Raw genomic sequence first — 17290 nt, forward strand, 5'->3', positions numbered from 1 at the left:
CAAACTGTCCACTTAGGAAGCAACACTGATTGACAATCAATTTCACATGCTGTTGTGCAAATGGAATAGACAATAGATGGAAATTATTGGCAATTATCAAGACACACTCAATACAGGAGTGGTTCTGCAGGTGGGGACCACAGACCACATCTCAGTACCAATGCCTTCTGGCTGATGTTTTGGTCACTTTTGAATGTTGGTTGTGCTTTCACACTCGTGGTAGCATGAGACGGACTCTACAACCCACAGAAGTTGCTCAGGTAGTGCAGCTCATCCAGGATGGCACATCAATGCGAGCTGTGGCAAGAAGGTTTGCTGTGCCTGTCAGCGTAGTGTCCAGAGGCTGGAGGCGCTACCGGGAGACAGGCCAGTACACCAGGAGATGTGGAGGGGGCCGTAGAAGGGCAACAACCCAGCAGCAGGACCGCTACTTCCGCCTTTGTGCAAGGAGGAACAGGAGGAGAAACTGCCAGAGCCCTGCAAAATGACCTCCAGCAGGCCACAAATATGCATGTGTCTGCACAAACGGTTAGAAACCGACTCCATGAGGGTGGTATGAGGGCCCGACGTCCACAGATGGGGGTTGTGCTCACAGCCCAACACCGTGCAGGACGCTTGGCATTTGCCACAGAACACCAGGATTGGCCAAGTCGCCACTGGCGCCCTGTGCTCTTCACAGATGAAAGCAGGTTCACACTGAGCACATGTGACAGACGTGACAGAGTCTGGAGACGCCGTGGAGAGCGATCTGCTGCCTGCAACATCCTTCAGCATGACCGGTTTGGCAGTAGGTCAGTAATGGTGTGGGGTGGCATTTCTTTGGAGGGCCGCACATCCCTCCATGTTCCTCCTAATGCAGGACAATGCCAGACCTCATGTGGCTGAAGTGTGTCAGCAGTTCCTGCAAGATGAAGGCATTGAAGCTATGGACTGGCCCGCCCATTTCCCAGACCTGAATCCGATTGAGCACATCTGGGACATCATGTTTTGCTCCATCCATCAACGTCACGTTGCACCACAGACTGTCCAGGAGTTGGCAGATGCTTTAGTTCAGGTCTGGGAGGAGATCCCACGGCAGACCATCCGCAACCTCATCGGAGCATGCCCACGCGTTGTAGGGAGGTCATACAGGCACGTGGAGGCCACACACAATACTGAGCCTCATTTTGACTTGTTTTAAGGACATTACATCAAAGTTGGATCAGCCTGTAGTGTGTTTTTCTACTTTAATTTTGGGGGTGACTTCAAATCCAGGCCTCCATTGGTTAATAAATTTGATTTCCATTGATGATTTTTGTGTGATTTTGTTGTCAGCACATTCAACTTTGTACAGAACAAAGTTTTCAATGAGAATATTTCATTCATTCAGATCTAGGATGTGTTATTTGAGTGTTCCCTTTATTTTTTTGAGCAGTGTATATGTAAGTGGGTTAAGAACTGGCTCAGTGATAGGAAACAAAGGATGGTTATTAATGTAACACACTCAGACTGGGTCTCAGTTAACAGTGGGGTACCACAGGGGTCAGTATTGGGCCCCCTTCTTTTTAACATATTTATTAATGACCTTGTAGGGGGCATACAGAGTAGTATTTCAATATTTGCAGATGACACTAAACTGTGCAGGGTAATCAATACAGAGGAGGACAATTTTATATTACAGGAGGATCTATGTAAACTAGAATCTTGGGCTGATAAATGGCAAATGAGCTTTAATGAGGATAAATGTAAGGTAATGCACTTGGGCAGAGGAACTAAAATGTATAATTATATGCTTAATTGTAAAACACTGGGCAAAACTGTCACTGAGAAAGACCTGGGTGTATTGGTGGACGACAGGCTCACGTTTGGTGGCCAGTGTCAGGCAGCTGCTGCAAAGGCAAATAAAATAATGGGATGCATTAAAAGAGGCATAGATGCTCATGAGGAGAACATAATTTTACCTCTATACAAGTCACTAGTGCGACCACACTTAGAATACTGTGTACAGTTCTGGTCTCCGGTGTATAAGAAAGACATAGCTGAACTAGAGCGGGTGCAGAGAAGAGCGACCAAGGTTATTAGATGACTGGGGGGTCTGCAATACCAAGACAGGTTATTACACTTGGGGTTATTTACTGTGGAAAAAAGAAGGCTTAGGGGTGATCTTATTACTATGTACAAGTATATGAGGGGACAGTACAAAGACCTTTCTACTGATCTTTTTACTCTGAGGCCAGAGACGGTGACAAGGGGGCATCTTCTACGTCTGGAGGAAAGAAGGTTTAATCATAATCACAGACGCGGATTCTTTACTGTAAGAGCAGGGAGACTATGGAACTCTCTGCCGCATGATGTTGTAATGAGTGATTCACTACTAAAATTTAAGAAGGGCATGGATGTCTTTCTTGAAAAGTATAATATTACAGGTTATAAATACTAGATTCCTTGATAGGGCATTGATCCAGGGAACTAGTCTGATTGCCATATGTGGAGTCAGGAAGGAATTTTTTCCCCAATGTGGAGCTTAGTGTTTGCCACATGGTTTTTTTTTGCCTTCCCCTGGATCAACATGTTAGGCTATGGGTTGAACTAGATGGACTTAGTCTTCCTTCAACCTTAAAAACTATGTTACTATGTTACTAAATCTGCAACGAAAAGATAAGCAGTGTGTCTGAGGCTTCAGAAATTTCCCTCACTTTGCTGGATCTGTAAAAAAGGTTTTTCCTTGGCAAAAACGTGAAAAAAAGCAACATGTGAACAAGCCCTAGGGGTATGTCCACATCATGTCTGTCAGGGTATTTCCAACAGATTTTTCTGCTCCAAAAACCAGAGTGTTTTCAGGAAAATGCTGTGTAAAACACAGGCGTTTTTTCTCAGAATAACGTGTGGGGAAAAAAAATCCATGACAAAAATGCAGCATGTGAACAAGCCCATAGGCAGTGGCATACCAGCGTAAACTTTTAAGCAGGAGCAGCTTCAGGAGATGTCAATGGTTTCCCTAAAGGGTCTCTTTGGTGTCCTGTGTGTCACTATTTGTGACTGTGTTTCTTTTTATATTATACAAGTTAGTGATTCCAAGCATAAACCGCCCTCATGTCAGGTGTGTATGAGACTCCTGCGGTAATACGGCCACGTTCACTCACTGACAGCAAGCAGTCATACACAGTGAGCAGCTGCTGCACAAGCCTAGGAGGAAGTCTGCTGCTGCAATGATTACCTCAGACAGAGCACGGCAGCCGTAAGTGATTACATAACATTAGGCAAAAGGCAGCCACACTCGGGTTACTGTAGCGCAGCGGCGGCGGCTGTGGAATGCGCTGTGACCTCTGGGGGAGGCGCTTCCCGCCCTTTCTCCTCCTGTCTCTCTGGTAGGCAGCCAGGGCGTGGAGGCGGTGGCTGCCGGGGCGCCTTGCTATTGGCTGGGGAATGTTGATGGGCGGGGAAAGCCGCACTACTTGGGCCGAGACCGCTTTGTTGCTGTTTCAGTTCCCTGCAACGATCAGAAGGAGAGCCTGTAACCAGTTGTGTGCCGGCGGCTTTGGAGAGTGAGAGAAGGGTCGTCAGTGCAGTGCGCACCGGATCACCGTGTAAGAGGCGCTGGGTTATTGCCATGGCTGGTGGAGGGGGCGTCCATCTGGTGTTATTGGGGTGTTATGGAATGTGCTTGGCGGGCGGAAGTGGGCGCTGTACATGGCTGATGTACTGCTAGTGCCGGCAGTGGGTGTGTCAGCGGCGGCTCCTAGTCGGTTGATGCCAGGTTGGGGTGGCATCACTCCCGGTGTTTATATTATACTGATGAGGGGGGGGGGTTTAGGCTGTGATGATGGATGAGGCAGGGGAAAGTCCCATGTAACTGCCCTGATCACCACTGACCCTAATGCTGTGTGAGCGGCGGCTGTAGCGCGCTCTGAGCATGCGGGTCACCTTCCATCATGTGATTAGCGGCTCTCAGCTGCTGTCACCAGGGGAAAGGTATGGTTGGCCTGCAGGGTGGTAATGCATGATGTGCTGGCCAATCCATAGAGACCCTTACCGGGTGCCCTCCTATATTCCACCAATATGCAATAATCCTGCTGTTATCCCACATGGCTACCAATCAGACTGCAGCTCCTACCCTGCTGCGGAGAGCCAGCTCTGGCCTGTGATTGGTTATGGCCAGCACTGACACTTATGGGTGAGGGCACCAAAGGCTGAATATACATCAGCTTTAACCAGTGCTGTGCTGGGCCACATGTAACCAGGGTACGTTCCCAGGGCAGCCACTGAGGTGAGTGAGACTGATGGTCGTGTCCTTCACCTCTTGTGGCCAGTATTTATGGATGTGACATCGGCCAGGTTTACTGTTTCCCTTCTTAATAGTGATGGCATATTTGTAATGCAGGTGCCGAGATGCAACGCACAGAGACACAAGGCGAGAACAGTCAGAGATGTTTGTAAACAGTTTTATACAACAGGTATACTGAAACAAGGGATTAGCAACAAGGGTAACGAACAGTGGTTTGAAATATCAGAAAAATACAAAATTTTCTTAAAGTAAGGCGCAGTCTCTTAAAGTAAGGCGATGCCCTCAAGCATGAGAAGCACCACACAAGTTCTTTAACCGTGAATTTGGCCCTAGCGGGGGTCACCGGTTATTCCCGCTAGGCCGTGAGTCTCTTTCCGGATGAATTCAATTAAATCACGTTGTGCTACTTTAGCCCCAACCGTCCCCCTCCCAACCTGAGTACTTAAACCCAATTGTCCCCGGTACCGTGGGTGAGCAGTGGAAGTGATGGCCCTGCTCACGTATGCAGCTCCTCTCTGCTTGGCTGTTGGGGGCAGTCTCTCGAGCCTTGGATAGGGGGGTCCAGGCCTCGTCTGTCGGCGGCCGACATCGGGTTCCGTGAACTCACTCAGCACCGCGATCAGGTTCCTAGTATCCTCAGCAGGCACAGCACTCGAGTCACAACTGTGAGGGATCCGGAGCTCTTTTACCGGTGCCTGGCTGGAGCACCTCTCAGGCCTCTGGATTTGGCCTGTCACGTGGGGTTTCTCAGGACGCAGGGAGCATGTCTGCTGCTTGGCGCCAAAGACCCCTCAGGTTTGGCGCGCTGGCCTCTTATCTCTCTGAACTCTTTCCTGGAAGTCACCTGATCGGGTCCAGCCTCTGAATCTGCCCTCCCTGCAACTTCCTTTGTAGATTTTGGTTCTGCTTGACTGTCTCTGGCCAGTAGATGGCAGTCTTGCTCCATCCTTGAAACGTTATGTTGAAGTTCTTTTACAAGCTCTTTTGCTCGTTCTACATATTGGCTATCGATGCTGCTCCCCCATCAGTCAGCTGTTAGAGGGGTCACTGTGTCTGCCCTCCATTGCTTACACAACACTTGTCCTAGTAGCGGCTGTGCCTGTATTGTAGTCCAGTAAACTGGACACTGCTGCCGTCCCCATCACCCCTCTACTGATGGCATGATTATCAGGGCGCAGTGTGATTGCTGCTCTGGTGTACATAGAAGAGATGCTGGAGCCATCTCTCAGGAGCAGAGGGGAGCATTCAGTGCAGAATACCCAGGACACTTGCCATGAAGTCATGTATGCCTATGTGTTTTTAATTGAATGAATAAAGTAATATATAGTCCTGTGGTTCCTAATTCTTGGATATATATTTTTTGGGAGTCTGTCGGTTTGGCATATCCTTAGGCTTTCATAAATGTGCTCGCTTATTGGTATTTACAATTCCATTTTGAGCAAAGACTGAACGTATGCATTTTGTGTAAAATTGACTTGCTGTTCTTCAATTCAGGCCTTTGAGGGTCTCTTAACTGCGTCAGGCTTCCAAAGGCACTAAGCGGTTAAAACACCTGTAGTTACAATGGGGGGAGGGGGTTGGACTTTTTTTTTTTTTTTTTTTTTGTACGTTTTGATTGGGTGAGATGTGGCCTCTTCAGCGTCTGGCTCTTAGGCCTTCTGATATGGTCTTAGTATTGGGCCAGACTCTAGGACTGATGTGAATAGTGACTTTGTACTGTGCTGTTTAATTGTTTTAACTTTTTTTTTTTTTTTTTTTTACTTTCAAACTACAGTTATCCATTTCAAGTTCTTGAAGACCAGAAGTTTTATTTTCCTTACCACATCCTTTGTAGTTGAGGAATGTCAACAGCCATTTTGGTTACATTTGTAAGACATGGAGGGTCTCGGGTGAGAAGAGGAGCGCTGCTCACATCGCGTGTGCTGCAAGAGAACAGCCGTGTTCCTTCAGCCTGCCAGTGCTTCACCGTTAACCGCAGGTCTTTTTCATCACGGTTTGACCCTGACGGAAGCGGACGACCGGCCACCTGGGACTCTTTTGGTATCTGGGACAATCGAATTGACGAGCCTATTCAGCTTCCGCCCAGTATTAAGTATGGCAAAATTATACCTCAAATCAATATGTCTAAGGTGGGCTGCTCCACTCAGATATCGAAGAGGAAGGAAAATGAAGACCGCTTCAACTTTTCCAAAATAAACGATGAGGTCTTGTATTTTGCCATCTACGATGGGCATGCAGGTGCTGGAGCGGCTGACTTCTGCAACCAATACATGGCCCAGTATATCACGTAAGTGCCAATATCTTGGGGTTATTACCCTTTTGATAAATTTGTACACTAGTGATGTAATATTGTATTTTCACAGGGACATCCTTACACAGGAGAAAGATATGGAAAAAGTGCTGATCAAGGCGTTTCTAGAAATTGATAAAGAGTTTGCAAAAATGGCTCGTCTTTCTCCTAATGGTAGGTGCTGGGTTTGTTTCAATTAACTCAGTTATTCCATTATTTAAGAAATGGAAGTGCAGATATTCATACTGGATAGAGGAACTGTGCCTCAACTAATGCACTATAAGCTCTTACATCAAAAAATGTGCTCTGACCCCTGATTTTAAGGGACTGCTGAGGAGGTGATACATGCCTAATGGCTGTGATACTGCAGGACATTTCAGTGAAGTTTGGGTCCCCCTCCCCCACATACTGGTCTACCAACATGACCATTTGTAAGGAGGTAATACAGTCCTCATGAATTGTGACCCTTTTCCAATGTCTGTGTTTTAAAGTGAATTATTTCAGTTTGTTTGGAAGGGATATATCTATATCCCACTCTTGCCAGCGAATCGGCTTCTCCACGTAAACGGCGCACCATCTTCTGGGGTGTGACTGCTGGCACCTCCATCTCTTGTGGATTAGTGAGCCAACCCTCTGTATTTCAGAGATTGGGCTATTGAATTTCATGTTATAACCAGGAGGTGCTCTTTATGGCCCAGTTCTTGCAATATTCCTAAATGGTGACATCTAGTCTGATATATGATGGTGCCGAGGGTTGTGGGGTTTTTTTTTTTTTTTCTCCCTCATGAGTGGGAGCCAGAACAAGGTGAGCAACAATCAGAGAAAAGGTATAATAGAAACAAGTCACCAATTCTGCATTTATTATACCTTTCCTCTGATTGCTCCCACTCCTGAGAAAATACTGACTGAATACTAATAGTGGTGTCGGGTATAATCACACAGCTCTGCAGAGGGTGTCCATTACACATCACACTGGTAATGTCCCTCTTTCATATAAAATATGATCTGGAGGTAGACTTTGTGCAAATCAGTGCCCGGCCCATAATCCTAAGTGGCTTATTTACATATAAGAAAAACATGGATTTCTCTGGAATAAGACATTGGATTGCAGATGTCTAGGTGTCATTTTATTTGGCTTCCTGTGACCTACATGACAATAAACCTCTTAGGAGGGTTGATCCTACATTAAAGGGAACTGTCAGTATTTTCTTGTCCACATTGCATAAGGGGCTATATTAAACTCTTAATTCAGTTCCTAAAATGTTTTAACTTGCAATACTGGAGGGGGGGGGCTGTACATATCAAAGTCTGTAACTATTGGACTAGAACGACTAATGCTCCAAATGTAAAAGCATTGGCCCCGATTCAACAAGACCGGCTTTGCTTGATGAGGCGATGTGCTGGAGTAAAAGGTGCCTGATTCATTAAGAGGGGCACGTATGACAAGTGACATGCACCTTGCCACAAATCTTACTCCAGTCCAGGGACCAGAGTAAGACTTCTGGCTTACGGTATGCCACATCTTGTAACAAATTTAGACAAGATGAAGTCATGCCCATTTTGGTGTAGCTGTGCAATGATGGCACAAATTATATGGTGGGGTGTTTTTTTTTTTTTTTTTTTTTTTTTTTTTTTTTTTGTACCAGACTTTTGTGCATAGAGTTGGGGCCATTGTGTGCAATGTACTGAACGGCCTTTTACTGTGCATCGGATGTGGTGAAACCTGTAGGTGCATCCCTATGTTGACTGGCATTTCCTATTCTATGCAGCTTTTTTACTTACCCATCTGCCAGTGTTGCAGGCTTGATGTGTATGATGAACCCTGTGGATGAATTTCCTGTTTGCCTCTGTGTGCATGTTATTTGTGGCAGACACTGCACATAGTGAGCAGCTCTAGGCTTGGAGGCCCCGGACGTTGTAATGCTGGGCTTCAGTGGAAAGGGAGATCATCTCCTAATTTTTGTCCCAGGTGAAGGGAGTCCAGCGGTTCCTAGCCTGGACTACAGGAAGGTCCCAACATCTACTTTGTCACATTAGTTGAGATGAACATGGAAGTTAAATTGTCCATTGAGTGTTGAGCAATCTTGAAAGGTCTGTTTTTGTATTAGTGTCGTTGAAAGGACCGAATTATAAATGCTAAATGTTATATTAAATGTCAATAAATTATATTAGGCACATGACATGATGTTTTTTTTTTTCTGTTGCTAAAGGCTCATAGATTTTGGAACACTGAGGGGTTTATTTTTGGTGTGGTCTAAACTTGTGATGGTGTCGGCTAATCAATATATCTGGCATCAGAAAGTCACTGAAACTCCATGCAGAACCTCTTGGCATTCTATAGATTTATCCTTCCTGGGGACTAATAAATATATAGAATATAACTTTGTGCAGACTGTAATGATTGCCAGCAGCAGTCACAATTTGACATACAATCACTGGCTGCAGCAAGAGAGTCGACACTACTGAGGTCACAGATGTGGCCAGTGACTGGCTGCAGTGGTCATATCACTAAAGCCTAGGGGTTCGGGTAGCATCTGCACAGGAGCAACAGGTAATTGGTGTAATACATGCCTTGCCATTTGAAGATTATGTATAAACTTTCAAAAACGCTTTTTGGTTTATAGCAGAGAAGACTGTTCCAGAATCTATGACTACACCATAAGCAATGCTTTCCTAGTTGGAGGGAATCGGTCACCAGCAGCACAGATCATGGTTCTAGCGCTATCTATTGCATGTTGGGCTGCTATAGTTTTCTTAAAGTTACACTTTATTAGTTGCAGTGTCAGAATGTGCAAATTTCTACTTCAACAGTTTGAAATGATCTTCTGAAAAGTACAAGAAATACAAATAAAATCCTTGTCCTGTGGAAACTACTCGCTCCTGAGAGCTATAGTAGCGTATGTAGACTGAGTGATCTCATATGAATCGCACAGTGCGCACTGTTTAAAGCAACTACCGATTTAGTTAACGTTTACCAAATGTCAGTCATTGTGCCGCCAGTCCTTGTCAGTGGACCCTAACTCCTGACTGATGGCTTTCTCTCAGTACACAATGGGGATAATGCTGCCAACCAGTGGGGTGACTTGGCTTGAGTGGTAACATAATGCAATGATCTGAGTTTCTATGACTTGTTTGTCTCAGATTGGGCAGGATATCTGGTGACAGGCTGCCTCTAGCTAATGCTTCATCTTGCATAAAGCAGGTGCTTTTACTGTTGAAACCAAGGTGACCTTCTGCAGAGCCTTGTTGCCCCCAACAATACAAAGTCCTTCATCTATAAGCAAGGTGTGAAAGGTCCACTATTGATCAGACAGATCTAAAGCAATGACAAATAGAAAAGCTGAGTCTTTAAAACCTGTCGGACCGGTTTCTCGCTGATTCACTCTAGCAGTCATTGATCATCCTGCACATTGAGGAGAAAAAATACAGGGTTATTGTTGGGCTGTGTGTCCACAATGCGTTTTTAAGCATTTCCGCAGCAGCAATTCCACTGCAGAAACGCTTGACGCATGGTAGAAGGTCTGCCATGTTCTCCAATGATCCGCATGTGCTGTGCACATGCTGCAGAAATTTCTGCAGCGGGTTATCATTGGGGGGGGGACACAGCACTACCAATTTTGCAGAAGCGCTGTGTTTTTGCCGCCATTGACTTGCCTTGGAACGCTTGCATCTGTACATGTGGATTCCATGCGTTTCAATGTGCGGATGGTACCCGGGTGTGGAGGAGGAGACTCTCCTCCGGACCCAGGTACCATAGAACATGTGGGAGAAGAGGAAGAGAATAAAAATAATTTACCGTCTGATGGCCCGCGGTGTGCTCGTCTTCGCTTGCCGGCAGATTGCGGTGGACTCGAGGACCTGCGATGACATCATTTAATCATGTGGCGGCAGGTCCTTCAGTGTAGTGTACCGCGACCTGCCTGCAAGCCAGGACGGATCGAATAAAGACTCCCTCCGGGGGGCCATCGGAAGGTAAGTATAGATTTATTTTTTTACCACTCTTTACGGTCACACTATATAAATCCATTCAACCAGCATGGATTTATCTAGTGTGACCAAGTTGTCAAGCACTTTCCAAGTGATGCTAAAATTGCTTGGAAAGCGCTTGACAACCCGCATGCAGAAATGCATGTGAACGCTTCACATCCGCATGTCCCTGGCAGGAAAAAAACACATGTACAATCCGCATGCATAATTTTTTTTTTTTTTTAAAAAAAACACTGGCATGAAAAGCAAAAAAACACAATATTACAGCATTACCTTTTGTTTCCTGTCAGTAACATGACGTTTCTACCTTTCTCATGTTATCTTTAGCAACTGTATTGAACAGTGGGACCACTGCAACAGTAGCCTTGTTGCGCGATGGCATTGAGCTGGTTGTGGCTAGTGTTGGGGACAGCCGGGCACTGTTGTGTCGCAAAGGAAAACCTGTGAAGCTGACTATTGACCATACACCTGAGCGAAAGGATGAAAAACAAAGGTATAGTCTCCTTGTATTCATGTCTGATTAGTATTTTATTTTTATCCACATGTAGTCTTGTCAAAAATCTAGCTGAATTTGGAGGGTCTGCCAAGGGGTTTCCATATCTGAAATGCTGTAACTATCACTACCAAGGACCATTATGACCCATTAGAAAACAATTTCTAAAATTTCCACTTAAATGTATACATTTGGGGCCTGACATTGTCAGTTTGACTTCAATAAGGTATTATTGTCCTGTTCACGTCGCTGTCAGTGACCATTTGGAACTAGTGGTAATTTAACCCCTTTAAAGCCCATGACTTACTAATACGTGTCTGTGCCCTGGGCTTTAAGAGCCTGACCCGTATTAGTACGTCATCACGCGTGCGCACACAGGCTGTGCGATCGCCGCCGGGTGTCAGCTGACTGTCACAGTTGACACTCGGTACCATGTGCAGGGAGCGGGCCCCCCCCCCCACACTGCTCCCAGCACATCAACCCCCGCAATGCTGCGATCGAAGCCACCGCAATGCTGCGATCGACTAAGGGGAGGTGATCTGTATACTTGCCTCATCTTCCGGCCTCCAGCGCTGTCTGCTGTGGCTTCCCGGGTGTTGCCATGACGATCTGATGTCGTCATGACAACATCCGGGTCGCAGGAAGACTGTTTGTTTGGTCATGCACTGCGCATGACCAAACAATCTTCTCACTGTGCAGCGCTGACTGCCTGCATAGCACAGGGATGGTGCTCCATCCCTATGCTATGCAGGCGATCAGAATAAAAAAAGTGAAGTCCCAGAGTGGGACAAAGTAAAGTGAAAAAAAAAAAAAAAAAAAAATTGTTAAAAATAATATAATGTACCCATCAATAAACATTATGAAAAAAAACAATGGTACACATTTGGTATCGCGGCGTCCGTAACAACCTGGCCTATAAAACTGTTCCGCTAGTTAACCCCTTCAGTGAACACGGTAAAAATAAATAAAATACAAAGCAAAAAACTATGCTTTATCATACCGCCAAACAAAAAATGGAATAACACGCGATCAAAAAGACCAACATAAATAAAAATGGTACCGCTGAAAACGTCATCTTGTCCTGCAAAAAAACAAGCCGCCATACAGCTCCATCATCCTAAAAATCAAAGTTATAGCTCTCAGAATAAAACTATGCAAAAAATTATTTTTTTCTATAAAATAGCTTTTGTGTAAAAGCGCCAAAACTTAGGAAAATAATATAAATATGGTACCGCTGTAAACGTACTGACCCGAAGAGTAAAGCTACCTTATCAATCTTGCCACACGCGGAGTAGAATAAAAAAAAATGTAAAAAAAACACAATTCCTGAATTGTTGGGTTTTGTTTATTCCAGCTTTTGGGAGGCAGAATAGAAACTATCAAAAAAATTTCACGTGCCTGAAAATGGCACCAATAAAAAACGTCAACTCCTCCCGCAAAAAAACGAGCCATCACATGACTGTTGGCCAAAATATGGAAAAATTATAGCTCTCAAAATATGGCGATGCAAAAACTAGATTTTACAAAATGTGTCTTAGTGTGTGACAGCTGTCAATCATAAAAACCCGATATGATTCTGGTATCCCTGTAATCGCACCGACCCAAAGTATAAAGTTGTCTAATCACTTATACCGCATAGGAACGGCGTAAAAAATAAATAAACACTAGGGTTGGGGTTGTGCTAATGTTAGGGTTGGGTTTTTGTTTGTTTTTTTTTCCCCCAAAAGTTAAATGACGATATGGCAACTAGTGTTGAACGCAAGTGCTCGCTACTTGAGTTTGCATCGGGTATGCACTGAATATCGTGGGTGCTCGAGTCTCCGCCCCATATGCTTCATGGCCAAAACCTCGTGGGGATTGACTGCCATGCACGAGCAAGCCCCCGCATGTTTTTTTTTTGGGGGGGGGGGGGGGTGTCTAATAGTGAATTATGTGGGCGGGGACTCGAGCATTTCACTTGAGCAACCGCGATACATTGTGCATACCCGAGTACCCGATGCAAACTCAAGTAGCGAGCACTTGCGCTCAAGACTAATGACAACTTATTCAATATGATGACCTAATGTTATCAAATTCTGTGTCGTACCTCTGGATTCAAAACGTTCACTATACCCCTTGATAAAATCCTTGAGGGGCATAGTTTCCAAAATGGGATCACTTGTGGGGGGTTTCAACTATTTAGGCACATCAGGGGCTCTCCAAACGCAACATGGCGTCCGCTAATTATTCAAGCAAATTTTACAATAAAAAAGTCAAATAGCGCTCGTTCCCTCACGAGCCCTGCCGTGTGCCCAAACGGTGCTTTTTTTTCCCCACATATGGGGTATATGTGTGCCCAGGGGAAATTGCACAACAAATTTTGGGGTCCATTTTTTTTCTTGTTACCCCTGCAAAAATAAAAAAAAATTGGGTCTAAAGTAATATTTTTGTGAAAAGTTAAATGTTCATTTTTTTTTCCTTCCACATTCCAAAAATTCCTGTGAAGCACCTGAAGGGTTAATAAAGTTCTTGAATGTGGTTTTGAGCACCTTGAGGGGTGCAGTTTGTAGAATTGTCACTTTTTGGGTGTTTCCTGTCATAAAGGCCCCTCAAAGTGACTTCAAATGTGATGTGGTCCTTTAAAAAAAAAAAAAAAAAAAAAAAATTGTTGGAAAAATGAGAAATCCCTGGTCAACTTTTAACCCTTATAGCTCCCTAACCAAAAAATTTTGGATCCAAAATTGTGCTGATGTAAAGTAGACATGTGGGAAATGTTTATTAACTCTTGTGTGACATCTCTGATTTAAGGGCATAAAAATTCAAGTTTTGAAAATTGCAAAATTTTAGTCAAATTCCCGTTTTTTCCACAAACGCAAGTGATATCGAATAAATTTTACCACAATCATGAAGTACAATATGTCACGAAAAAAGAGTCTCAATCAGGGGAATCCATTGAAGCGTTCCAGGGTAATTACCTCATAAAGTGACAGTGGTCAGAATTGTAAAAATTGGCCCGGTCATTAACGTGCAAACAACCCTCGGGGGGTAAAGGGGTTAAAAAAAATAAATTAAAAAAAATTGACTGACCGTATGGGTGATTAAATCTGGGTACATGGCAAAGCTTTAATTCTCAGCCACATTGAGTTCTATTGACACAAACCATATAATCTATTGATCATGATATTCCAAGTGTGTTTTTTTTTTTTTTTTTTTTTTTCCCAAGCTCTAGTATTACGTAATACTGTCTTGCCTCAGAGGAACCAACTCACTGTCAAAGCACTGTTTCCATCTTTTAAGCCCAGGATCTTCATTATGTGTGGTGCCTCCAGGTATTGGGGCACTACATGATGCATTACTCTTGTGTATTTTCAGGATAAAGGCAAGTGGCGGTTTCGTGGCCTGGAATAGCTGGGGACAGCCTCATGTAAATGGAAAACTAGCAATGACGAGAAGCATAGGAGATTTTGATCTCAAGTCCAAGGGAGTGATAGCAGAACCTGAAACCAAGCGGATTAAAGTGAGAAACTTTAACTTTTCTTCCATAGTCCCACCCACCCCTTTTACCTGCCTTTTAGTGTCTTAATTAGGTCGACATGAGGCAGTGCTGGGAGAACCAAATGTCAATCTTAAGGGCATAAATTCTAAGGTGGGGTGGGGTTAAATATCTACTTCAAAGTAATGCAAATATTAACACTGAGCTCCTTCTTTAGTCTCTCTGAATTCTTATCTTGCTTTGCCTGTTAGTGTATTGCACCCATTGTCCTGCTTAGGGGGATTTGCCTTAGGTGATTAGTAAGAAACCAGACTCTTTGGCTCCACACTAGTATTTCTAGTTGAACCTGGTATGACCTTTGTTTGCACATGTATATAGGTCAAGAATGTGCTGGCCACCCCACCACACTGAGACAATCACCCCCTCAGGATATATCTGCTTTACCCCAGCCCAATTGTCTGGTCATGTAGTTAAAAACCTTTAAATATCAAAAGGATGATGTAGTGCTCAGGCCAGTAAAGCAAGATTGTCACAGTTGGTGGGGCGGATAGTGGCTGGGTAAAGGGTTGTGTTGGTGGTTTTTTTTTTTTTTCAAAACCTTTTAAAAGAACCTTACATTTTATCCAGGCACCCTAATAAAATATGCTTCCAACAGTTGGAGCCATAAAATTGGGCCAGGTAGGAATCCATGCTGAACTGTTAATAAAGCTGGTTTTGGAAGCTTGCTGTTAACTTTCACAAAAGGTTTTAAAACCTGAAATCTTGATTAGACTTCACACTCAAAGGCAATGAAAAAAACACCTAGTTTAGCTGACTGCTGTGGACTTTCTTCAGCACCAGAAATAAAATCACCAAATGCTCATCATGGGAACTAGGTTTTAGTGTTGGACTCCTTCCTTTCTGTAGTTAAAAAAAAAAAAAAAAAAAAAAGGCTGCACTCGCTGGTTAACTATTTCTCTTATTTTACAGGTGCACCATGCGGATGACAGCTTCTTAGTATTAACTACAGATGGCATCAACTTCATTGTGAACAGTCAGGAGATCTGTAACATAATCAGCCAATGCCATGATCCCCGGGAAGCTGCTCAAGTCCTCACAGACCAGGTGGGTATTGTGGGATGTTGAATCACTTTATGGGTTAATTCAATTTATGAGATGTAATTGACTGACTGATGTGCAGTAATACAGCTATAAAGGCAAGTTTACACCTCACCTCATCCAAAGTAAGTTGCTAGAACTGTAATAATTGGGAGGTTAAGATAAATGGCCCTGCTCTAGCGAACTTCTGACTGTATGTACAATTTCATCTGTGTAGGGGAGTGTGGCTTTGCTTTTTCTAAAGCGACTCAGTCACATGCCAACTAGATGAGCGTGACCTCGCTCAATTCAAGTATATAGTCAGGCTGGGAACAGTCTAGTCTCAATGTGGCCTGGAGTATGCAAATCACATACTTGTGCTCATATGACCACCTGCTCCCGGCCCTGGAGAATCCTCATAGCACGCAGAGTGACTGCAGACTTGTAGCTTAAAACTGGACAATCACTCGAAGTGCAAATTTATGGCCTCGGGATTCTCTTAAGGCTTATCTTTTGGCTTCTTTACATGTTTACCCTGTGTGCCACATCACTTTACTGCCAATTTTTGGGTCTTTTTCTAAACAAAGGCCCAGGTCTCTCAACCATATGTTGGATTTTAAATAAGGGGTTGGGAGTAGCTGGAATAAAATCAATAACTGGCCACTTCTGCCCTGATGGCAGGTCTTTCCAATTCCAGTCTGTATAATGTGAAGCATATTTTTGTGCTGACCACTCTCTTTTTACTGTCCCTTTTCAGGTGATCCAGTATGGTGCAGAAGATAATAGCACAGCCATAGTTGTCCCATTCGGTGCATGGGGAAAGCACAAGAGCACTGACGTCAGTTTTTCTTTCAGTCGTGGCTTTAAATCGAGTGGCAGATGGGCTTGACTGATCTGTAGATATTGGCACAGTCTACATGCACTGTACAAAGATTTCTTGTATTCATTAAATCCATTATTCTCTAGACCAGGGAACGCTGCTTGTCATGTACAATTCTTGTTGGAAGGAAGGACCTTGGAATGTTTGGAACACCTCATTTTAGTGGATCGATACAGGAGTTGACGAGAAGGTTGACTTCAGACATACATGAACTACTAATATTGCTCATTTTGCACTGTGGTAGATCTCAATCTTCTGCTGGCATTTCTTATGTTACACCATATGTGTAGTGTTTGTATTATTTATAATGTGAGATTAATTGAACACTACCACAACTGTACCTGTACTCAATTTTGTACTCTATGAAGGTTTGTACTAGGTGTTAACACTTGCTTTTCTGAAAATGTGAATAGGAGCAGAATAGACTAATTGTATTTTAGTTGTTCTCTGCTCTTGCTGTTGCCATTTCTAGTCCATGATTAGCATTGTTTTCTCTTGTAAATACGTGTATGGATTATAAGATTTTTACATAAAAATAAAGTTGAGGGCCTGTCACTCGCGTGTATTGGCCATTGATACCGCTGACAACAAAGCACACTAGGTTTTACCAGTTTTTAGGCTCATCAGATTTCCCCCAAATGTAAAATTCGATCTCTTTTGGATCAAAGGGAAGATTGAATCTCTGCACATGGGTGCCTTCTGAATCCTTATGTTTCTTTCCCCCAGTAAAATAATACCCATACTTGCTGTTCCAGTAGTGTTGGCACTGATTCTCCCAGGCCTTCTGTGACATTGTAACATGATGCCTGTGCCCAATGAGCCCTGGC

At 44.0% G+C, this 17290-nt stretch overlaps 1 protein-coding gene across 1 annotated transcript; it reads left to right on the forward strand.

The window, feature by feature from the left end:
• Positions 1–3383: 3383 nt before the first annotated feature.
• On the forward strand, positions 3384–17018 carry PPM1K (protein phosphatase, Mg2+/Mn2+ dependent 1K). The gene is made up of 7 exons (XM_073637511.1): positions 3384–3566; positions 6039–6551; positions 6628–6728; positions 10869–11034; positions 14386–14530; positions 15476–15610; positions 16341–17018. The coding sequence occupies exons 2-7, from the start codon at positions 6106–6108 to the stop codon at positions 16470–16472; spliced, it is 1125 nt and encodes a 374-aa protein (XP_073493612.1). The 5' UTR covers positions 3384–3566; positions 6039–6105; the 3' UTR covers positions 16473–17018.
• The last annotated feature ends 272 nt before the right edge of the window (positions 17019–17290 follow it).

The sequence above is a fragment of the Phyllobates terribilis genome, unplaced genomic scaffold, assembly GCF_046119375.1.
Source record: "Phyllobates terribilis strain yellow unplaced genomic scaffold, ASM4611937v1 Scaffold_1__5_contigs__length_1240528914, whole genome shotgun sequence".
In the NCBI taxonomy this organism is placed as follows: Eukaryota; Metazoa; Chordata; class Amphibia; order Anura; family Dendrobatidae; genus Phyllobates; species Phyllobates terribilis.

Excerpts from the sequence above, each read along its gene's own strand:
- PPM1K (XM_073637511.1), top strand. The coding sequence starts at position 6,106 with ATGTCAACAGCCATTTTGGTTACATTTGTAAGACATGGAGGGTCTCGG. Across the intron at positions 6,729-10,868 it reads GGCTCGTCTTTCTCCTAATG|CAACTGTATTGAACAGTGGG; the intron begins GTAGGTGCTGGG and ends TGTTATCTTTAG. Across the intron at positions 14,531-15,475 it reads CTGAAACCAAGCGGATTAAA|GTGCACCATGCGGATGACAG; the intron begins GTGAGAAACTTT and ends CTTATTTTACAG.